The sequence below is a fragment of the Pantherophis guttatus genome, chromosome 3 (genome assembly GCF_059756535.1).
Source record: "Pantherophis guttatus breed Tessera chromosome 3, ASM5975653v1, whole genome shotgun sequence".
NCBI classification, from domain to species: domain Eukaryota; kingdom Metazoa; phylum Chordata; class Lepidosauria; order Squamata; family Colubridae; genus Pantherophis; species Pantherophis guttatus.
This window is the reverse complement of record NC_142065.1, coordinates 27,251,930-27,276,796: the sequence shown is the minus strand read 5'-3', so window position 1 is coordinate 27,276,796 and position 24,867 is coordinate 27,251,930. Positions and strand designations below refer to the sequence as shown.

The following is a 24,867-nucleotide window of genomic DNA, read 5'->3' as shown; positions in this document are numbered from 1 at the left end:
CCTGAACTAATTGTTCCTTTTCACTAGCATAATTTGTATACTGCTTTAAACAGAGCTTTGCTCATTTTCATTATGTTTACAATATTGTCACAACTTTAGAACACAGTTCATGTTGCAATATTTTTAGGATCAGACTCAATAATAATAATGAGAGTTAGAGGTTCAAATATATTTCTCTTTAATTATAGTAGGCATTCTATATTCACTGAATATTCACAGATAGAAGCGAGGAAAATGGCGAAGGTGGCTCCTTATATATACAAAGGGTGGAGCCAAGAGTGGGAGTGGTGAATTATGAATACATTAAGAAACAAAGAATAAGTTAACCCCTGATATCCCATATATACATTATTTACACATTAGGGAATAAGGCATTTACATCTGACAAATCCCCCTCTAAATGCCGGTTCGCTATACAACACCAATTACATTCAGATTCAGGACAATATAAGACATACAATTTGGAAGTTAAGTATTTGTGCTGTTTAGAAGGTAAAGGCTTCGTCAATATGTCAGCTAATTGTTCAGAGGTATCACAATGCACTGCTTTGATAAATCCATCTTGGGACAATTGTCTCACATGCTTAAATTTTATATCTATATGCCTGGATCTTTGTCCAATGGCATCGGATCTAGATATTTCAATGGCCGCTTTATTGTCTTCATGCATAACAAAAGGCAAAGCAGGTTTTTTCCAAACATCTGAAATTAAATCATTAAACCATACAAGGTTATTTGCAGCTTTGGATAAACAAACATATTCCGCTTCTGTGGTTGAAGTGGCTACCAGTTCTTGTTTACCAGTGTACCAGTAAACTGGACAGTCATTTAACAGAAAAATATAACCAGAAGTACTTTTTCTGCATGATGTATCTCCAGCCCAATCCGCATCTGCGTAACATGTAAGTCTTGGTTCTTTATTATCACTAGGCTCTAATACTAGACAAAAGTCTAATGTACTTTTCAGATATCTTAAAATTCTTTTGACAGCTTCCCAGTGATACATTGTTGGTTTACTAACGTGCCTTGATAATAAATTGAGTGGTAATGCAATATCTGGCCTGGTCCAATTAGATATATAAAGAAGTGAACCTATGACTGATCTATAAAATGTATTATCCTTGAATTCAGGGGAAGATTCATCATTATTTCTAAGGAAATCAGTTTGCATAGGAGTGTCACAGGGTTTGGCATTGTTTAAATTGCATTTGTTTAGAAGTTCAATAATCTTATCTTTTTGAGTAAGTTTGAAACCCCTTCTAGTTTTGTTAATTTGTACACCAAGGTATTTGTTTACTTTACCTAGAGATTTCAACGAGAAATGTTCATTTAACTTGTTTACAAAGATTTCTCTTCTCTCTCTGTGTTTTCCTATATATAAAATATCATCTACATAAATCAATACAAACTCAACGTGATCATCACTCTTTTTGACAAAGAAACAGTTATCAGCAGTGGTAGCGTTGAAATCCATGGTTTTAAGTACTTTTACCAAGCAATCGTACCATCTTTTGCCAGATTGCTTTAATCCGTATAAACTCTTGTTCAATAGCCAAATTTCATTTTTATTAGTGTATTGACTGTGAGGTGCTCTTACGTATATTTCCTTATCTAGTTTTGCGTGTAGGTACGCAGTCTGTATGTCATATTGAAATACATCAAGATTGAGTGTGGATGCTACTACTAGAGCTGTTTTAACACTCTCTGTTCTTACTGTGGGGGAGTATGTGTCAGTATAGTCCTCCGGATATTTTTGTGCATAACCTTGTGCAACCAATCTAGCTTTGTATAAGGTATTGCCTCCTTCTAGATTCTTAATTTTATAAATCCACCTGGTACCAATAATTGTTTTATCTTTGGGTGCAATCGCAGGTGTGAATACATTTAATCCTTGCAAACTCTCCATCTCTTTTTTCATAGCTAGTTCCCATTTTTCTTTTTCTTCACGAGGTAGTTTTAATACTTCCTCATATGTATTAGGTGTTATTTGTTCACCATCCATATGCATTATGTAATCTTTGTATTTATTTGGTATTTGATTTCTGTTGTTCCTAATAGCTCTTTCTGGTTTGCTATGGTAGTCATGCAAATATCTTGCTTCCTTTTTTGTTAATGTGTCTGTCTTTATTTTGTGTTGACTATTTGTCCATGTTTTGGTTTTGCTTTTACTTTTGTTAATATTTTGATTTTCTATCGTCCCTTCTTCACGAGATTTGGTATCCTTGCATTTATTCGGAAATATTTCATTAAGATGTAATTTAGACCAGTTGGCCTGTTCATGGAACACAGCTGTTCTGGAAACTATAAATTTATTATTATTATCAATGAATCTGTACCCTTTGGTGCCAGTTTCATATCCCATAAATCTTAATCTTCTGGATACGTTTTCTCCCTTTCTCCTCAATTGTTTGGGTATGTGTACGTCTGCAGTGACCCCAAATATGTGCATGTGTGCTAATTTTGGTTTCCTATTATACATCACCTCATATGGTGTCTTATTCACAATACTGGACCAGGTTCTATTTTGAGTGTAATTTGAATAATGTAGGGCTTCTGACCAAAATTGTTTGCCTAAACCAGCATCCTCTAATGTGCATCTAATCATGGTTTGTAATGTGGAATTCTTTCTCTCTACAATCCCGTTTTGGAACGCAGAAAATGGACTAGACGTGTAATGTAGCATTCCTCTATCCTTTAACCATTGGGAGAATTCCTTAGACATGAATTCACATCCCCTATCTGTCATAATTTGTTTTATTCTGATATTATGTTGTGTTTCTATGCGTTTGTAAAATTCCTTAAATTTTTGAAAGGTTTCATCCTTGTGTTTTAATGTGTAAACAAAACCATAGCGACTGTAATCGTCTATTATTGTTAGGAAGTAATGTTTCCTATAAGTGATTGATGGAGTTAATGGACCAACTAAGTCCATGTGTACTAAGTCAAAAATTTTGTTAGTTGATCTGGTGGATTTTTTTGGCCTGGGACTAGTTTTTAATTTAGTAGATTTACATACTGAGCATTCCAAATAATTTTCACAATTTTTTATTTTGACACCTTCTGCGTGTTCAGTCATTTTTTGTACTACAGGAAAACTTGCATGTCCTAACTTCCTATGTAAGATATGAGCACACTCGTCATGAATTGGTTTACCTATTTTTGGTTTCTTCTCATTGTGTGTATCTGTGTGATCATGAGATATTTTACATTCATCATTGTCACTGTTACTAATATTTTCATCATCTGCCTCAATGCAATCTTCCATATTTGAATCAATGTTATGTAACCATCTTTCTTTTGTTATCAGATAGGGTAGGCCTCCTTTAATCATCACAGTGCCTACATTTGTTTTATTCTTCTCTAAAGTTGCTTTTCCCTTTGAGAAAACTATATTGATGTCAGAATCTCTGCTTAATTTTATGACACTTAGTATGTTATGAGGTATTTCTGGTATTAACAATACCCCCTCTATTTTTCCTAGACCAGGCAAGGTCACATTCCCTCTGCCTAATACTTGAACTTTTTCTTGATTAGCTACCTTTATTACAAACTTATCTTCTGTAAATGAAGACAATATATTTTTGTTATTAGTGGTGTGATTAGTTGCTCCAGAATCAATAAGCCAATTATTGTTCTCATTTGGTTGCGTTTTGGTGCTATCTTGTTTATTTAGTCCATTCAGTGAACCAGATTTTCTCTCTTTTGAATTTTCTCTGCCCCCTCTACTTTCTCTGTAATTTGGTGGGCTTCTATATTTATGTCTATCTGTGGAAGACTGTCTATAATTGTATTTATTCCTATATTCTGACCTATGTCTTTCCTTTGAAATTTTGGGGCAATCTCTTCTATTGTGTTCTCTGGACCCACAATTGTGGCATTTAAAAGTTTCATTATATTTTTCTTGGAAAGCTACCTTCCTAAAAGGTTTGTGTTCTGTGTGATTGCTATAACGGTTTTTTCTTGAATTGTCTTCTGCTATCAATTTGTTAGACAGACTTTCTATTGACAAATATCCTAGATTGATGGTGTCTAAGTGTGACATAAAACTATCCCATGATGAATCAAGTGAGTTGATAATAACACTTTTCATTGTTTGATCTGAAATCACTTCCCCCCTCAAATGCAGCTCAGCTCTTATTTTGTTTAAAGATATTAAATGCTCACTTATGGAAACCCCTGGTTTTACTCTGGAAGAAAAGAAGTCCTTAGACATTCTTGTGGTGGTAGCTACACTATCGCTGTGAAACAAATTAAACATGCATTGAATTATTTCTGAAACAGTTAGATTTGGTTTGATGCTATGATACATTGCAGGAGACACGCTAGATATTATTAAGAAAAATGCCTTATGGTGTAAACAATCTATTTTTAAAGTCCAAGGTCTTCTTGGGGGACTAGTGATAAAAAATAGTAAATTTTCTTTCATAAAGACAACCTGGAGCTGTTGATACCATTCTTGTAAATTAATGCCATCAACCCTAAGTTTTGGGAAGTCACTGGGTAAGTTACCCACATTATTTTGTCCATTACTTACAACCTGAGGCAGTCCGTGGTCTCGCAAGTGTAGGAAATTGCAAAACGGCATGGGAATGCTCGCAACGAGTCTGCGCGGTTCTCTGGCCAGTTCAAGTCTTTCCGGACCGTCTACGTAGTTTCGCACATGCGCGTTGTTCATTTCTTCTTTGACGTCGTCGTGGAAGGTTCTCTCCATTGCAGCTCGCTCGCTCCGTTCCTCTTCAGACGAGTCGGTCTCTGGCTCGGTCTTAGGAGTTCTGATGGCGGCGACTGTTCTTCTCTTTCTTTTGGGTGCGTTGGCACTTGCTTCGGTCTGCGGTGTAGGGCGGAATCGACATGGCTCTCTAGGCTCGGGCGTCGTCGTTCTCGAAGTCAGGATGGGAGCGTGCAGGTCTTGAAGTATCGGCTTGTTCGCTTGCTTCTTCGTTGGCGCTTTGGAAATTTTTAATTTTGGCCCGAATGCAGCAAAAAGCGTCTTCATTGCTGACTTTACTTGGGATTTCGTTAAGTCGTTTTCATTTTCTGATTCTGGCTCTTCCGAAGAGTTTGAATCCTCCTTTTCACTTTCGTTGTCTGATAACGTTTTTCGCGCCAGAAATTTTGAACTGAGCATTTTGATTGGCTCTGCTTCGCTCACTTTGGAGGCTTGTTGAAACCAAGATGGCTGCCATTCAAAATTTCGCGCGGTATCACATCTTTTCTTTTTCATAACGACTTTCTCTGTAGTCATATCACTCACAGTTTTTTGGTCTTTGGGTTTCTCTTTAGCGATGTTTTTCCCTCTCGCTGCTCCGCTGTTCTTCAGCATTTCTTGGAGGTTCGCGATGAGGCTTTCATCATTCTTCTGGCTTTTTAAAAGCTTCAGTATCTCTGACCTGAGTTCGTTATTTTCTATTTCGATTTCTTCCTGGCCATCATTTTCATTTATTAGTTCTTCTTCTTCAGTGGTGTATTCTTCGGATTCTCTCGAAATCGCGTTTGTGGATTCGTTGATTATTTCTTGTTCAGTTTCTATTTCTTTGCTGTAGGCCCTGGTGTTGGGCCTATCTTTCTTAGACATTTTTAGTTATTTATTGAGTCAATTAACCATCCTCTGCTACCAGTTTGTTGCAATATTTTTAGGATCAGACTCAATAATAATAATGAGAGTTAGAGGTTCAAATATATTTCTCTTTAATTATAGTAGGCATTCTATATTCACTGAATATTCACAGATAGAAGCGAGGAAAATGGCGAAGGTGGCTCCTTATATATACAAAGGGTGGAGCCAAGAGTGGGAGTGGTGAATTATGAATACATTAAGAAACAAAGAATAAGTTAACCCCTGATATCCCATATATACATTATTTACACATTAGGGAATAAGGCATTTACATCTGACAGTTCAAGTATCATTTGAATGGCAAAGTGCACAACTAACGAAAAGATAAAGTGCTAAAAATACTTTGAGGAGGGCTGGAAGCAAGCTTTACAACAATTTCAAGAAGTAAATGATTAGAGGTTTGGGACTAACAGCAACAGGAAGAAATAAATGCAGTCATGGATACAAATTTGCTTGATTCTGAAGCCTACTAAAAAATCTATCTTTCCCTACTTGCATGGGTAAGACATAACTATGTCATATAATCAGACTCTGATTGCAGTCCTTCATTTATATCAAGGGAGAGTCATCCAGGTCATGATTGTCTGAAAGGTGCTTTTTCAAAAGGCAACTGGGCTTTTTCCCCACAAAGACATTTAGCTTCTCATCCAAGAAGCTTCATTGGTTCTGACTGGATGGTGGGGAGGATGAAAGGATTAGTTCTGACAGAATGGCAGCGGGAGTGAGGTGGGAATGAAAGGATTATATTTCTTTGCAGTCGTCTGAAATTCAGAACTTAATATGTATTTGTTTGCTCCTTATCTGAGCAATTCTCATTTTTATAGAATGGGGAGTTGAATGGAGGCCAGCTTTTGGGGAAAGAAAGTTACTTGATTTAATTACTGATAATGCTCCACTGATGTCCTAAATCTAGCCAGCAAATTGGAGATTTTCTAGGAGTTAAACCAGAGGTCTTCAAACTTGGCAGGTTTAAGACTTGTGGACTTCAACTCCCAGAATTCTCCAGCTGGCTCCAGCCAGCTGGAGAATTCTGGGAGTTGAAGTCCACAAGTCTTAAACCTGCCAAGTTTGAAGACCTCTGAGTTAAACCAACGTTCCTCATTATTCTATAATATTCCATTATAAAGGTGAAGCTTAGTTTATGCCAGTTCGGCCTTTATTTGAATGAAATTGCACAGGGGAGTCTATTTTACAAAACATTCCATCCTTTCAGGCATTCATCATGCCTTACCAAAACTAGGGATTCACCACAGAAAGTACAGGGTGGAGCCATTTAATTTCTCTTAATACTTAGCTGGAGGTAAAATGTGACGCCATGTTACTGATTCCTTCAACAATGGCTAGGTTTACTAAACAAATCCCATTATTGCTTGGCTGTAAATGCAGTTAAAATAATACAATACTGGCCATGTTTTTTTTTTATAAAGAGTTCATACTGAAGGCCTTACTATCAGGACAGAAAACATCTAACTCATCTTGTCCTTTTGCAGCCCTTCTCTCTGAAGACTACCAGTTTGGACTTGTCCTCATGAGTAAATCAGCTGCAGGAAAGGCTCCATTATTATGCCATGCCAGATCAGTGAGAAAGGAGACTTTGAGATAGCAGACTACTTCCAAAAGCACTTTATCTCACTTTGTTTAAAAACAGGCAAGCACAAGGAGAAGAGGAAACCTTCTCTCCAGTCAAACATTCAAGTTTGATTCACATCACCAGCAAACCAGGTGTGAAATCAATTGCAAGGTCATTAAACAAAGGGAAGATAAATGTTTAAAAGTGCTTTTAAAGCATATACCTTGGAATGTATAAGGAACCTAGAATGGCTGCATCCACAGAACCATGCTTAATCAGATCAGCAAAAAGCCTAGTTGTTTAATTCTTCAGTATACTATAACTAAGCTTGTTTAACTTGAATCTTATTATGTGTGTGGCTTAAACTTAAGTGCAAATCCAGGACTTTGATTAGGCAATGATTCAATGTATTATGTAAATCTAGTAATTTCAGTGCCCTAGTTAAGTGTGTTGTGAATACTTAGCCAACACATAAAGATAGAGAAACAGGATCAGAAATACACAACATATGTTTAGGGCAGTTGTTAGCATGGAAATTCTTGTGTGATTGGGAAGCAGTCTCTAATAAAAGAATTAAAGTATCCTTGTGTACAATGTCCCCTCCACATGAAGGTTCCTCCACCAAAACCATCTGTTGAAATAATGGGGTATAGATTGCATGTTGTTTTTATCCTCTTTGTCAATCATTCATCTCCAAAGTGCATGACTGAATTAGTATTTTGTTTTGTGACATTGTTTATTTAACCATGGTTTGTTCAATAAACCAATTGGTTTGCTCCTCACATTACATTCCAACCATGCAATCTGCAATTTACAAAAGATTATGTATAGATTCAATCATCATGCCAAGCCAAGTAGAAACAAACAAGCCTCAGTATGGCTTGGTTGATGTTTGAACTCAGTGTATGAATTAGATCACTATTCAAAATGCTTAGGGATCTCTTGAAAGCCAATATATACCATGTTTCCCTGAAAATAAGACTGGGTTTTATATTAACTTTTGCTCCAAAAGATGCATTAGGGCTTATTTTCTGGTTAGGTCTTATTTTTGAAGAAATACAGTACTAAATGCATCCATCTGGCAGGCAATCTTAACTGGGGCTTATTTTGGGGGTAGGGCTTATATTATGAGCATCCTGAAAAATCACACTAGGATTTATTTTCCAGTTGGGTCTTATTTTCGGGGAAACAGAGCATATATAGCACAATGAAAAATGGACATGATTTCTTGGTGATATTCATTCTTGCATCATTAGAAAGGCCATGGCTCTTATTTGATTTGTAGCCTTAGATATTATGTTGTAGTTTGGATATTATGTTGGTAGTTTGCAATATGTTTGATTTAATTTGCTCCTACCTTGGGACGAGGGCATAATTCTTCTCTTTTATTCTTTGGCGGAACTGATGTGATAACTACAACACTGTTCTTTTTGTTACTGTGTATATTTGAACCAAAGTCCTTGAAAACATGTCGGGAAGAGGTCAAACTCAGCCCTTGTTACAGTACTACATAGGCAAATGTGCTTCAGTAGCAACCCTCTGGGAAAGATGCTTTGAATAATATGCTCAGTCAGGCCTAAGCCTGAACCTACTTTAAGCTTTTATCCAGAGCAGCTGAGCTTTAGGGCATATATAGATTATGAAGCTAAATGGACCGTATGATTATGCTGGCCAGGTTTTGAAAATCCAAAGGAAGATTTAAGTTCCTTCTTCTTGTCCTTGAAACCCTTTTCTTTACCTATTGGAGCTGAAATTAAACTAAGCCTAGAAAATCAAGGAGAACCTGGTTATTTCAGTAAGCGTTTGTAAGGATCTGTTCATGGAATAACAGAGGTAGCTTCTGCTTTTGTGTTTCAAGGCTCAGCAATAAGTCCAAAGCTAGAGACAGTAACCAGAATAAAAGCTTTTCCATGTCTATTCAGGTTGCTCTGAACCAATAATTGCCAGAACAGAGTGTGCTTCTTTTAAAGCAGCCACTTCATCCTAATTGCTTAATTTTTGACCTGGCCATCCAAGAAGTCAGAAAACCTGTTGCGTCTTCCAGAATTGAAGAGCCCACCAGCCATAGCAAAAAATATAATATTGCCTTTGCTGTCTTCTTCTCTTGCAGCTTGGACCATGGGGAGCAGTAAAAGTAAACCCAAAGACCCTAGCCAACGGAGACGCAGTTTGGACTCCACAGAAAATATACATGGCAGCTGCTCTACCTCTCAAACTCCCAGCAAAACGACCATCCCAGAAACTCATCGTACCCCTAGTCGGTTATTTGGAAATACAGCTACAGAACCAAAGCTCTTTGGGGGATCAAATACATCAGATATGGTCACTTCTCCTCAGCGTTGTGGTGCTTTAGCTGGTCAGTATGTTTTCTTTTTTTCTTTTTTTTTTAAATTTTTTTTTCTTTTTAAACAAAACTTAAAACATAAAACAATTGTCATCCATTACAATTACAGAAAGTGTATTGATCGGTTACAAATCTTTTGTGCTTAATCCTCTGTCCCACATTTTCTTATTTAACAGTTTATTACATTATTATTCTCCTTTACCAATTATTTAACAGTAAATTATCCTCTATAAGGGGGAAAAAAAAACCTTTATATATTTTATTATCTTATCCATTTCATTTCATATTTCATTTCCATTCTTTCTTGTCTAACCATTGATAAAATAAATCCCATATCAAATAATATTGTTTATCTTCTTGTTCCCTAATTTCAAATGTCAATTTACTTATTTCAGCACACTCCAAAATTTTCTGATCAGTATGTTTTCTGTCACAGGAGGAACTTTTAATCTAGAACTATTTTGGTTATCTGAAATATACTCCTTTTATGTCTAAAACTAAGGGTTAGGGTTAAGAGGATGCAGTGATAAAAAATTCACACAATTTGCTTATTAGGGCTGGGCAAGCTAACACAGTTTGTGGTTGGGTAATATCAGGTAAAGCAAGACTATATCATTTGAGGGTGGGGAAAGCAAGATGTGCTTCCTCAGTGCCTCCAACTGAAATGTTGTGGCAAACCCCTTCTCTTTGCCCAGCTTGTTTGTTTTGGTGGAAATGTCTTCTGTGCATATGCCAGCATGAGCAGAGGACAATTGAAACCAGTGAAGCAGCTGTTTTGATATACACTACTGCACTGGATCTACTGTAGTGTCTAGAAGAAGAAAGATGTTCATTTTGTGGAACTGCATCAAAGGGTTTCTTTGTTGATGGCTGAATTAAAGTGAAGAGCATTTTCAAGGCTTCCCCATGGTTTCTTCAATTAACCCAGTTTCTAAGCTTTCATGGAATAGTAAATTATAAATTACGCATACAGCCTTGGATACATGTTACATAATGACTGCATTAGCACAGTTCACTGAGATATTAGGTAGCCAAGATACTGATTTAATATGTTTGTGAGGCCAATCTCTTCATTCAGTGTGTTGTGCGAATATAGCCAACCACATGTTTTTAACTTTTGTGCTTGCAGAAGCTATTCTTTCATATCTCCAATGATATGAAGTTCCAAACTCAAAATAAGGAGCATTTTCTTGACCAGGAAAGCTGTTAAGCTCATCTCCTGGAGTTGAAGGTACTCCATTACTAGAGCTTACCCTGGGCAAGGAGTTGCTCAAGGTCCTTTCCAGTCTTATAATTCTATAATATAAAAGTGTGAAGATATTAGAATTACAATATTTAAACCATTGCCAAAAATTCTTATTGAATAATGACTACATTAGAAGGAGAAACAGAATACTCCATTTGCTCATGAGTATCTATTTTTTTATTATCTAGAAAAGGAAGGTAATCAAATACACAGAAATGGTTGCTGTACAGATAGAGCTGAATGTACTGAGATGCTTTCAAAAAAAGATTCAGTATATTCACTACACAGCCTTTCATAAAGCAGTGACAATGCTGATTGATTGCTTGTGGACTGGTGTTTATTGTGTGAATGTATGTTGTTCCAGGTGGAGTCACAACATTTGTGGCCCTCTATGATTATGAATCACGGACAGAATCAGATCTTTCTTTCAAAAAAGGAGAACGCCTCCAAATCCTCAATAACACGTAAGTACTTTTTTGTCATAGTAAGAACTTCTGTATTTGGTACAGATGTTGAGCCAGGTTTTTCTACTGAAATGCCACAGTGGTTCAAATGTAAAACTTCTTTCTCTCTAAAATATTATGTAGGAAGTATTTATTGTAATCTATAGCATGGATGTTAAAAGGAAGGCAATTCTAAGATAATTTCTGGAGCAATTTTCAAATCTTTATAATAGATCTCTCTGAGTTAACTTTTTGTTCTGCAGCTTAAATTCATCTGGAATTCAGCAACTGGAGATTTTTTTAAAAAAAATAATGGTGGACCATCTATATATCTTCTGATGCTGCTAAACTACAGCTTTAGTCTTCCTGGTCCAGGGTGAGAGCTGCTGAGAATTATAACTCTGGATGATTTGAAAAGAGACAGGTTGTCCAACCCAATTTATGCTAATAGACATTTTAACAGAGAAAAAAAAATGTTCTAAGGAGCATTCCGTCTAGATACTTTAAAAAAACAAATGCAGTCAAATTAAAAGAATGGGGCATTGCCACATGCAGCTGGTGTAAAATAAAGTCAGGCTCAACACTTTCCAATCAAACAGATTTCTGGGATTTGTAGTCTGATAGCATTTGGAAAGTGCCCAGTTGGTGAAGGCTGACATAAAATCACCATGAAGATAGGCAGGATAAAGACTGAAGAGGATACAGTTTATTTAAAACATGTTATGACCAATTAGTGGTACCATTTGCTATTTAATTGAACAGGTAGATACAGATGTTGGTCCCTCGTTCTGCTTCCTTGTTGGAAATATTTCTCATTCATTACTCCTCTGTCTAAAGATTTCATGTGCCCTGTAACCGATCTGAACTTCTGCTTGAAGCCTTCCTCCTTTCTTTCTTAAAGTTACTTTGAACAACAAAGAAGACTGTTGGTTAATTAATTCCCTTCTCTCTTGTAAAGAGAGCATTGTATACTTCTCTATTTTAAGTGCTGTGTTGCAGTTCTTTCCACAATGCCCACATTGAAAGTTACTAGGATTTTAGTTAATAGCCAAAATTTGTCTAGATTGGATGTTTGGTTTGTTATTATTGTATGAAGATGATTAATAGCACTGAAATAAGAAGGAACGAAGCTAAGAAATGGGAGAACTAAGGTAGGCAGTGAATTTTCATTTAGTGATATTTAGTGGGAATGCTTTAATTTCAATTAGAGTTGCTTTAATGCTTTAATTTCAATCACACCAAATGGAAGAATAGAGATGGCCCATCTGCCCCCTCCAACTTTACAATTTTGAAACAGATTTTGTTATCCTATGTCAATATAAGAGTCACTTGAACTAAGCAGATTCGAATGTCTGTATTCTCTATTTCATAACCGCCAAATCAGTTTCACAAAATTCTTTTAACCTTTAGATTCACTATTATTTTGTAACTGTGTAAATACTACATTATCAATGATTCCTAAAGACGCAACCTTAGGGAGCCTTTTTCAGATCCATTAAGGGAGTCTTGTACATAAGATTTATGTACTTTACTTTATGGACTCCCATCCACCAGACTGATCTTCAGATGTAAGAAACAAACTTTTAGTTTGGACTTCATCCTAAACTAAACAGACAAACCTCACTGTTTTCAAAGCAGTACAAACAATTAAGATGAATTATGTTAATACCACTCCTTCGCCACAATTGGAAATTGTGCTTTTATTATACTACTATTTAATTTATACATAGCTTTGATTGATTTTCATCTTATTAAAGATAAAGACTTGTACTGTATTAGGTTTTTGAAGGCACTCTGCAGTTCCTAGGTGTATAATTTAAAATCAGTTTTAGGATTCTTTGTTTTGTTTTTTTCTGGATGTATCTACAAGTAGTCCTCAGCATGCAATCATTCATTTAGCAACTGTACAAAGTTACAATGGTGCTGAAAAAAGTGACATGACTGGCCCTCAAACTTATTACCATCACAGCATCCCTGCCGTTATATAATCAAAATCCGGGCGCTTGGCAACTGGCATGTATTTGTGACAGTTGCAGCCTCCTGGGGTCGCATGATCACCATTTGCGATCTTTCCAATCAGTTTCCAACAAGCAAGGTTAATATGGGATGAAGAATTTGCTTAATGACCCTGTGATTCACTTACCAACTGTGGTGATTCATTTAACTTCCATGGCAAAAAAAAAAAGTTGTAAAATCAGACACAATTCAATTAATGACCACTTTGCTTACCAATGATCGTTCTGGTCCCAGTTTTGGTTGTAAATCAAGGACTATCTGTCATGTGAAGCTGGAGCATTCCATTGTTAATATTACCCACTTTTTTCTGGAGGTAGGCCTTGAAAGTTCCGATATTGTTTCCTGTGAAAGGGAATAGTTCCATCCCAGTTTTGAACCAACTCATATTCTCTTTTTACTTCCTTTCTGTGCCATTTTTATTTACCTGTTTTCTTTAAGGCTTCATATTACAAACTACATGGCAAACAAGTTCATGTTCAATAGCTTGTTGTCTGTGGATTAAATCAGAGGAATTCTCTCAGACTGGAAATGAGGGAGGAGAGAGGCTTCCAATGGTACCATTAACATGCTTCCTTTTTTCATTTCACTTCCACCAGGAGACCTCCATCAGCCCATGAACTGTGCTTGTTTTGCAGGGGTGGCTGCAAAAACAGACATACATATGGTCATAGACCATCTATGTCTATGGCGAACCTATGGCACGTGTGCCCAAAGTGGCACGCAAAGCCATGTCACCTGGCTTTGCCTGTGCACGTGACGATCAGCTGTCCTTCGCGCGTGCAGCAGTGCCAAAAACTGGTTTACGTATGTGTGCCAGCCAGCTGATTGTTGGGTGCGCATGTGCACCAGAACTTGGAAGTTCGGCTTTTCTAGAGCGTGATCCCTTCGCATGCATGGCAGTGCTGAAAACCAGCCTGCTCATGTGTGCTGGCCAGGTGATCGTCGGGCACGCATGCACACTAGAACCCGGAAGGTCAGCTTTTCCAGAGTGCAGCCCCGACAAGCACATGCGTGCAATGTTTCCGCGCTACCTTTTTGGCACTCGGTGTCGAAAAGGTTCACCATCAATTTCCTAACACTCCCATAGTGGTGTCCACTCCTATGGTAATTCTGACCTCAGGGCCAACTTTGAAGGAGATGGGTGGTTAGGAAATATGATAAATAAATGAATCAATACATGTAAATAAATGTACAGCAAATAAAGATGGGGAGAACACCTCATTAACGGGACATCAAAATTGAGATTTTGCAAGGCCAGATGAGCTATAGCATTAATCTAGTTTATGGCCTCTATATTATGGACCAAACACTTAATCTTGCTTAGCCCACACAGGTCATAGATAGGACCCATAGTCGGGTCTATCTCTCTTATTGTGGAGACTAACCTGGGTAAAATCCATTTTTCAGCCAGAGGCATAGTAGCCAACGTGGCCATTAGGAGAAAACTTTCATTGAGACACTGCAACATACACTCAGAATCAAAGTCAGTCCTTCTATCAGGTCCATTCAGTAGTGGCAAAGTATTTGGAGAGGGCCTGAATGATGTCTTGAAACTAAGGACTAAAAGGGAACTTTACCACAATCTGCAAAGGTGAGAAATACTCTCAAGCGGTGGCTATCAGAAGTCTGCTTCAAGGTGAGAGACATGGTCTTCTTCCCATCAGTCTGAACCTGGACTCAAATTTTATGTCTTTCAGCAGGGCCAGGAAACAATTGTTTCTTCCTTTGGCTACAACTGCAATATCCAGCTAGAGAAAGAATGACACAAACTAAATGTTAGCTGTGTCATCAAGATCTGCATGAGAAGAGTCTCAGACAGTCTCAGACAGTTTTACAATAACTGTTAAAACAGCCCAGCTTGGGCTTGAAAGCTTCAACAACTATATTTCTTTTATGTACACTGAGAGCATATGCACCAAGACAAATTCCTTGTATGTCCAATCACATTTGGCCAATAAAAAATTCTAATTCTAATTCTAATCTAATTCTAACAACTATAGTCTCCAGACCTGAATCAGGCTAGGTTAAATATAGAATAAGCCTATTCCATGGAAAATTATAACCCATTTCACAAGAAGTACAACCCCTTCAAACTCTTGGACATAATGCATCACCCCTCCCTTCAGAACATCTGTAGAGTTGCCAAAAGAACTTCCATGTTTTCCTTTATTAAAGAAATATATTGAATTCTTATACCTCAGCTGAAGCATCAGGGAGCAATCCTCTCCTATTTTGAGATGTCCTGGCTCTACTGTAAAAAAAAAAAAAAACACACACCCCAATATAAACAAAGTCCCACTTTGTACCATGGAGACACGTCATTCATCCACACCTGCAAAAGAAGAAAAGGAAATGAAAAATGTCGAGAAACACCTTCAATATTGGCAGCCAGTTATTATTATTATTAGTCATATTTCTATGCCGCCCACTCTCTGAGGACTCTGGGCGGCTTACACCAAAGACAGTATACTAAATAGCATATTGCCCCCAACAATCTGGGTCCTCCTTTTACCCACCTCGGAAGGATGGAAGGCTGAGTCAACCTTGAGCCGGTGAGATTTGATCCGCTGATCTGCTGAACTAGCAGTCAGCTGAAGTAGCTGCAGTACTGCACTCTAATCACTGCGCCACCTCGGCTCGGTACATAAGTTGTACATAAACATTGTTTCACATGTCTGTCATGTTCTCCTACTTTTCTGTTGTTTTTTTCTGGATTGTCACTGTGAAATTGGGATGAAGCTGTCTCTTCTTGAAGGAAGCAATTTCAAAACTTTCTAGATCTGCATTGAAAGTGGGTGGGAGAGAGATGTCCACTATGAAATGCCTTGTTTCTACTAAAGAAAAGGGAAATGATCAGTCCAATCTACTGTTCTCACTTTCAATACTGTTCCAAAACTGCACTTCTTCTGATCTAATCTAAACTCTGTCTGTTTGTCTTTCATTCTCTTTTATCCTGTTCCACATGCTTTCATTTAGGCGAAAAGTGGATGTCAGGTGTGTATCTTTTCTTTGATATTGGGGGGGGAAAGTACTAACCAATGTTTTCATGTCTGCAGTATGGAAAAAGGATTGAATGTTCAGGACTATTTAAATTGCTTGATTTTGTAAATTATGCGTAAATCCTAGCCTTTTATTTTTATACGATATTGGTTTTATGAGTTCTTTCTTCTTGTATCCCAACAAATTATGCATTTTTGAAACACAGTTCCCAATGAGCTCTGGCCTTCGGGTATTCTTACGGTTTCAAACAAGAATGTGGCAAATATGTGGTAATTGAGGGAAATTATGAGCATCAACTTAAATATTTTGAGAGCGAAAAGAAAAACTGGGTTTCACGTCACATAAACAAACAGTATTGAATATTCCTCTGCAAGCCAAGACATTTAGTATAGTTGTGTATAATTTTTCATGTAGTTTAATGAAAGGAAATACACAAAATTGGATCTGTCAATTTCCGAGTGAATGGATTAATATATCCTAGACTGTTTGTGTGTTTGTACACTTCTAACGTAGCAAGCAGACATTTGTTTCAGCCATGAATGGAAGTAGTCCAACAAAGCTTGAATTGGTTCCAATAATTTACATCAAAGATGAAAACTGATATGGATATAGATGTGGTAATGACATTTCCTCTGTGTGTGTGTGTGTGTAAAATAGAGGTGGGGTCTGGGGTTTTCTGTACCTCCCTCCTATTATACACAAGAAACACCAGAAGAACTTGAATATTGCTTTTTTTTATTAAAGGAGAGTTGGCATTTCTGTAATTTTAATTCCTTGGTTCCTCTACAGATAAAACAGATTCTGCATTACTCTACTGTATTATTATTATTTTTAAAGTGAAAAGTTTTGTTTTTCTGGCATAAGGAATGACTGCATAGAAATTCCCTACTCAATGAATTATTAGGGAGCCGAACTACATTTGTTTTTGCTCTGCAGGTGACCTCTATAGGTTGCAGCTGAAAAATGCAATGCTTGCTCCTGTCTCTGTAGTCTGAATGGCATGGCTTGGTTCAAGACGCATTATGCTGCATCTGCTTTCCTGACTGCATTGCTAAGCTTTCTCTCTGAATGTGTGTACTGTTCAGCAATGTTGGTGGGATAGTCTAGAACCTATGGGTTGGGTTTTGAGGTACAGGTAGTCTTTGACTTACAGCCAGTTGCCTTAGCGACAATCCAAAGTTACAATGGACCTCTCTGGGGGTTACTTATGATCCAGATTTGAAATGCCAATGACTGCCCCCCTAGTGTTCACATGACTGGCATGCATTTATGGCCACTTGTAGCATCCCACAGTGTGTTTTACAACATTTTGCCGAAAGCCAGCATTTACTTTTGTTTTTTTGGCAAAACCAGCCCGTAGCAAACCATGGGTTCACTTAATGACTGCAGCATTTGCTTAATGAGCATGGTGGTTGCTTAAAGATCACCCAGAAATGACATAATCAGGTTGATCATGTGGGTGAGACCTAATTTACATCCAGCACAACTTATGGCTGTCATGAGCACTTGAGTTGTAACTTGAGGTCTACCTGTATGTCAGTGGGAGGAGGGAGGGAGCATCCTTCTTGTGTTGTTACAGAAGAATAGAATAGAATAGAATAGAATAGAATAGAATAGAATAGAATAGAATAGAATAGAATAGAATAGAATAGAATAGAATAGAATAGAATAGAATAGAATAGAATAGAATAGAATTCTTTATTGACCAAGTATGATTGGACACACAAGGAATTTGTCTTCCGTGCATAAGCTCTCATTGTACATAAGGAGAATAAAATACATTCATCACTAATAAAAAGATACAACACTTAGTGATAGTCAAGGTTACTAATGGTTACTTATCTGAGCTAACTAAGCAAAGACCCCCAAGATGAAAGCACTCCCAAGTCTGTATTACATACTATACAATTTCATTTACCCCTTTCCTATTTTTACTTCCTTATTTGGTGCTATAAACATCTGCATGCTCTGTAACCAAGTAATTGGTTAAAAAGAAGCCAAATAAAAAGTGCTATTTTTGCATTTTTCCCCAGGGAATGAAAGTATTAGTGGCTTATCTTTTTTCTGACAAACACCTGCTTTTTTCATCTTTTGAGATTCTTCCCACTGACCCAGCTGCATGCCCTCTATCTATAAATTTGGTGTACAGCCATGTAGTATACCACAGAAGGAAAAAAATACTGCCTACGCACGCGCACACACACACACACACACACACACACACACACACACACAAACACACCCTTGATAAGGTGTCTGTTGGAACTTTTAAATATGGAGGCTGAAAAGTTTTTTTTTTTTATTCAGAAAATATGTTGATTGTCCCAATCATAAATATAAATCTTGACTTTACGTGGCCTTGGCCTTCTTTTCTTGTTTTTTTTTATGATGATATTTCTTAAGACTGAAGAAAAACATTTTAATAGCCGACAACGTCAAGCTCAAAACAAGTTCACAGATAAAGTTTCTCTTGCAGCATTACTATTCTGAAATAGTAATATAACAGGAATTTTTTTAAAAAAACATCCTATGACTTTGGCAATATGTATATGGATGCCGCAAATAAAATAAAGCTCTGAATATTTCTTGCTTACACTGGTTGGAAAAAGATCATCTGAATGTCTATGGAGATTCTCAATCATCCAGGTCATGTTTGTCCCAAAGATGCTTTTTCCAAAACGCAACTGGACTTCCTTAGTTTTTTTTTTTCCTTTGAAAATGTTCCACTTCTCATCCAAGAAGCTTCTTCAGTTCTGAAGGGTCATCTGAACTTAAGAGGAATGTTCAAATCCATTAAGAACTCAGGTCAGGAACATATGAAGTCAGAACAAATAGAAAGTTCCAATGAGTGTGTGCACAATATCATAGTGTGGAAAAAACTAGTTGATCCCAGTTAGATGGTTAAAACATGCAGAGTTTCCATTCCCTCCCGACTCCAGAGGAAGGTTACTGCGAAATCCCCATTTCCTCCAGATCAGCTGGGACTCGGGAGGCAGAGAATAGATGGGGGGTAGGGCCAGTCAGAGGTTATATTTACTGGTTCTCCGAACTACTCAAAATTTCCGCTACCGGTTCTCCAGAATTGGTCAGAACTTGCTGAATTTCACCTCTGGTCAACAGTCTTCCCTATAAATGCTATTCATGCAATATAAATCAAAATTGCAACTAAGTTTAAGCACCATTGAGACAAGCATAAAGGAGATGTAGATTCTGTTGATCTCTCGGGAAGTTATACAAGATCTCTTATAAAAAATGGCTGACTAGTCTCATTGTTTAGCTGTTGTCCTACTGATGAATCCCTCAAAAGTGAACTATGGGAGCCATTTGCCTTTTACCAGCCAACCTTGCCAAGCTACTGGGCAAATCTTGCATTTTGCAGTCCTCTCAATCCTCGAATGTAAAACATCACTGTTACATTTCTAAACCTTCATTTTCTTTTATTTAAAAAAAAAAACACGTTTTCACTGGAAACTCTTACAGTTTTTTTAAATTGTAAAGCAATTGTGTGGGTTTTTTCCCCTACTTGGATTAAATGTCATGAAATACAGTTGATATGCTACTGCTAATATAAATAATGCCGAGAAAAAAAACAGCCATCACAAGAAGATGAGTTTTCCTTTAAATGGCATTGTTGTGAAGCCTGTAGGAGGGAAATGAATTTTAAGCCATATAGTCGACAGTATCCAATATCACTTCACTGTTGGAACTGCGGATAAATGCTGGGTTCTCACAGTGATATTGTGGCAGTAATGAACTGCAATTTCTTGGATGGCTATGGTGCTTGGCCTTCTGTCTAGCAACGTATTGCAGAGGGAGGAAATTTCCAAAAGAAAAAGCACATTCCATTGGCACGTTGTGTTGAAGGAGCAGCAAGATTTCATCACTATGTTATAGTTAACCCCAGGACTTAAGCAGATGTAGGCAAAGGGGTGGAAAGCATTTTAAAGTCTCTTGAATATTGGTGTGATTACATGATTTGATAAGAGATAATAATATTTGCTTCTTTTAAAAACAATAATTGTTGTCATAGGGTTATTGCAACAACACAAACAATTCTCTATTATACATCCATTATAATTAGTGCCTGGCTTTTTAAGAAGCTGACATTCAAAACCTCTTGAAATTTGGCATGGCTGATATTTTTCAATTTTGACAGCTGATTTGTGTTCTTATTAGTGTACTTAGAAAACTTTTCACTTTGAGACATACCGATTTAGACTCATACACTCAACGCAGTTTCAGTTGAGAAACTGTGAACATCCTACACTGAGCTAAATGCAAAAACAGTAGGGAATTCATGGAAGGCATTTAGACAAATCAGTCACCAACAGACAGATAAACCATATTTGCACACAATTAAAAATACAATTAAAAAGCTAAGAAGGAAACAAAAAGACCACAACACATCCTCTCTAGCAGCCAACATCCAGATAAACAGGGATTAACACCCGAGCAGGTGAATCAAGCAGAAAATAATTCCCTAATCAAAGTCCACCAAGGAGCAAACCACACCTCCACAAATATGCTCAGGGCAAGCTACTCTGTGTAAAGAGAGAAGCAAATACCCCACTTCCTCAAACTGATTATGGGTTTTCGGGGTAATAAAACATCTGAAGCAAGCAACCAAGCTCAAAGAGCACTAACAACGTCACTACCCTAAGCTAGAAATATTGTCTTCTGCTGGAACACTCATATTTCAAAAGAATTGGCATCCAATTATCTGTAGCTCCCTCATTCTTAAAAAAGTAAAATAAAGGTTTAAGCCAAACCACAGCCAGCTGTCCATGTGAATTCTCTAATTAATTTCAAAATAGAGATTCATATGTCATCTTGTTAAATCATTCCACTGGAATGGATGGAAAAGTAGTTATTGGCAGGAAATTTTCCACATTCTATGTGGTTATCAGACTGGAAGCAGATTATGGGTTCAAAACAAGCTGAAGATAGTTCTATCATTCTCTCCTCTTCCTCTTTTACCTTACATTTATTCCATGTCATAATGTCTTCCAAGAAATACTTTCCTGTTCCATGTTAGAGCGGCTGAAATTTGGGGAGTTTCCTGAGGCTCAAAATTTTCCTTTGCTTTCCATTTCCACATTTGTTTTTCTGCTCTTTTGCTATTTCCATGTTATTTAGCTTAAATAAAGGGGACTAGAAGGAGAACTTAGAAAAGCACCTGATAGTCTATAAGTGGTAACTGACAAAACATCATCTCAAGTGTATTTGTCAGGGCTGCTATCTAAACAGACTTTTATCTGAAAATATGGCCATGTTATGGCAAATGTTTGCTAGCTAGGCACTTTTTCTGAGATCACACCATATTTATATAATATATATTATTATGTCATGCCTCAGTGATTCTACTTTGTCTGTTACAAATATCTTTCTGAGCTGAAAAATAAGTGCAGTGAGAGCTGCATATGTGCCTAAGTTCAGCCCTGCATTTTATTAAGTTCCATGATTCCGTAAGATTCCAGTGCTGGCAGAAATCCAGTGCTGGTAGAAAATTCTGGAAAGGGTAGTTCAGACTGTCTAGTAAGATCTGGGAAACACAAAGTCCATCCTATGCTGAATTGAAGAAGTCCAAAGGGATATCATCTCAAAAAGATAAACTGTTTCCAGGATCAAATTGCTTTAAATAGCAAGAGGCTTCCATTCTTCTCCTGAAACCATGTTTCTATATTTGAAACTCAATAACTCTAATGGGGCTCTGTGAAGAATCAGAAAGTAGAAGTTTATTATATTTTGTGTGAGAATGTTTGCAGTACAATGGTACCTTGGTACTCGTCATTAATTGGTTCTGTGAGGTGCGATGAGTACCAAAAATGATGAGTACCAAACAAAATTTTCCCACAAGGAATAATGTAGTGCAGGGGTGTCAAACTCGCAATGACATATCACAACTTTTTCCCCCTTCGCTAAAACAGGGGTGGGGGTGGCCAGCACGTGATGCAGTTAGCCCGCAGGCCATGAGTTTGACACCCCTGATGTAGTGAATCACAAGGTAGCCAACACTGACAAGTGCCAGCTTGTGTGTTGAGTATCAAACAAATGATGAGTATTAGGATAAAATTTTCACGTCAAAATGCATTGGCTACAAGATACAAAGAGTTTCAAAGCAGTTGAATACCAAGGGACCACTGTATTTGCAAAGGCTATAATCTTTGCTGTAACATTTCCTGTGTTTTGAAGGCATTATCTGATTATATCCCCAATATTCTATTGGATCTTTGCTTCCTATACTGTTTCCCAAGATAGGTGGGTTAGTGGAGTTGATTATACCCTCTGCAAAACTTATTTTATTTATCCCATTTATGTCTCCATCCTTCCTTAGAGAGCAAAAGACAAGTTGAATATTTTTCTTTTCATTCTACACATTTTATCCTCAGGGAAATCCTGCAAAGTAGGTTATGCTCAGAAAGGATGCAACTGACTCAGAGGCACCTAACCTCTATTACATTTGAAAAGGGCTTTGAACCTAGGCCTTGCCAGTTCATTTAGGTAAATTTATCTTTTCCATATCTCCTTCTCCTAAGTGATATTATCTTGCACACTTGTTCTTAGAAGTTTGTGATCTTTTGATATACTCCCTAAAGATTATGTTAGAGGAAAATTCTTCTTTTTATAAAAAGCATAAAAATTAGTTTCTCCCTGTGGGAAAATCAGACAGACACTGATAAGCCACGATCAGAAGGAGAACATCTGCTCCGTTTCTAATATGCAGGGAATTATCTTCAGGTTTTCTTCTCAAGTGAATACTATTTGGAGTCTCTGATTCAATTCCTCCTACTTCTGCCTCAATTTCAAGAATTTTCTTGGGCTTGAGCTTTGAGAGCCTGTGTATGGAAAGAGGGGAAAAAATAGACAACTTCCTTTAATGGATGAGTTTCTCTAGGCATACTGGGCTGTTTTGCTATACCTTCCCAACAAGTCTTTCTTCCCAGAGGTGCAGGTATAATTTCATTGCGCCATGCAATGGAGCTGAAGTCATAAATTGAATACTGGCACAATTAGCAAGGCAATCTGTTTAACTGTAAATTAAATGTTTAAGTGGAGATGTAAACAATACCAACTTAAAGGTCTTCACAGACACTGCTTTTAATAAGGTGGAGAAATATGAATTTGAAATATTCATCATAGCTGAGTAGCTCTTTCCTTAAGTTAAATTTCTATTATAAGAAAATGTAGGAAACAGCAATATGTGATTATTAAAAACAAAGATCCTTCTTTTGTTGACATAACAATGTTGGACTTTAATTCCCATAGATCACGGGTTTCAAACTCAATTGTGTCACTGACATATTGTGACATATTACAACATTTTTTGCCTTCATGGAGCTGGGGTGGGTGTGGCCTGCATGTGACACATCCGGCCTGCAGGCTGCTAGTTTGACAGGCCTGCCATAGATGTTCAACCAGCACATCTGGAGGCCACTTGACTAGAGGAAACTGATCAGCATAGGGTTGTGAGGGTGTAGCTAACATTTATTGTCTAAGCACCATGTCACTTGAGGATGAAAGCTCAACTAGTAAATTCTCTTGGCTATTGGTACTCTGAGCAGCATGTAGCTTAAGTGTGATTTTGCAGACCTGGAACTCTTGTTTTATCACATGAGCACATCCACTTTGTCATTATTGCACTATGACTTTGCACTTGAAGGATATTGCAAATATGCAACTCCCACCTTCCATCCATACTGTAACCTGAAACCGCACCTTTCAATGGCTAGCTGAATCTTTACCAAGCCTCTATATAAAAATGATGACCAGAAATCAAAATGTCACAAAAGAGACTATGTGAACACCTAAGTGGTATTTTCTTGGCAACAGTACAGAGGTATCTTGCCTTTGTCTTCTTTCAGGGGTGGCTGCCCAATTTCCCAATCTAGATTACACACCTAGTGGTCTGAATCCTGGTAGTCTCTGAATCTGTTCTGCCCCAGCTATGGACCCCAAAGAACGCAGCACACACAAAGTCTGTACAAACCTTAGTTTACTAAATTAAATCAGTCTTTTTCAGACAAAGGCTGTTAATTAACTTTCTTAACAGCCTACAAGAATCCAAAGAATAAATAAGTGTAATCTTACTGCAGTTCTGGGTAGAAAGCCCAGAAGCAATTTGCCGGAAACTGATAAGAGAACTAAGATCAAGACACGAAGGAGAGTGAACGAAGTTTTTCCCTGCAAATTGCCTCAATCGTCATCCTTCCTTAAATAGGCTAAGGGAATGGCCAATTAGCCCCAAGCCTTACTCTCGAGGAGACCTCCTCCTGAGGAGCCACTCCTGCCTTTTGGCAGCTCTGCGCGCCCGTGCATCGAGAAGAGGCTCCTCCTCTTCTTCCTCTTCACTTATAGGAGGTTCTGGAGGTTCTGAAGGCCCTGGCTGAATCCCCACCTCTTCTCCAGCCTCCTTGCTGTCGGAATCAGCTACTAGCTGCACAGGCCGCTAATGGGCCACAACAGAATCCAAAACAAACCAGTCCAAACAACTTAGTTTTTTTCAGCATCCTAAGTTCTTCTGAGAATTTAACAAAAGCTGTTCTGAAGTCTTGTAGATATTCCTTCTGAACATCAGGAGCTGGATACGTCCTAAATATTATAAATAGTTATCCAAAAGTGTGAAGGTCTGTG

The 24,867-nt window shown here is 37.5% G+C and overlaps 1 protein-coding gene across 6 annotated transcripts in view; it reads left to right on the top strand.

Annotated features, from left to right (window-relative positions):
* Nucleotides 1-24,867, top strand: part of SRC (SRC proto-oncogene, non-receptor tyrosine kinase) — a 102,263-nt gene that overhangs the window by 50,849 nt on the left and 26,547 nt on the right. For 2 of the 6 annotated variants that reach the window (XM_060689650.2, XM_060689652.2), the window contains exons 2-4: nucleotides 9,298-9,543; nucleotides 11,142-11,241; nucleotides 16,213-16,230. In XM_060689650.2, the coding sequence (XP_060545633.1) occupies nucleotides 9,306-9,543; nucleotides 11,142-11,241; nucleotides 16,213-16,230 (356 nt within the window). In that variant the 5' untranslated portion in view covers nucleotides 9,298-9,305. Of the gene's footprint in view, nucleotides 1-7,270; nucleotides 7,340-9,297; nucleotides 9,544-11,141; nucleotides 11,242-16,212; nucleotides 16,231-24,867 lie in introns of those variants that run through there. The other 4 variants (XM_060689653.2, XM_087889164.1, XM_060689651.2 and 1 more) reach the window with 3 other exon arrangements.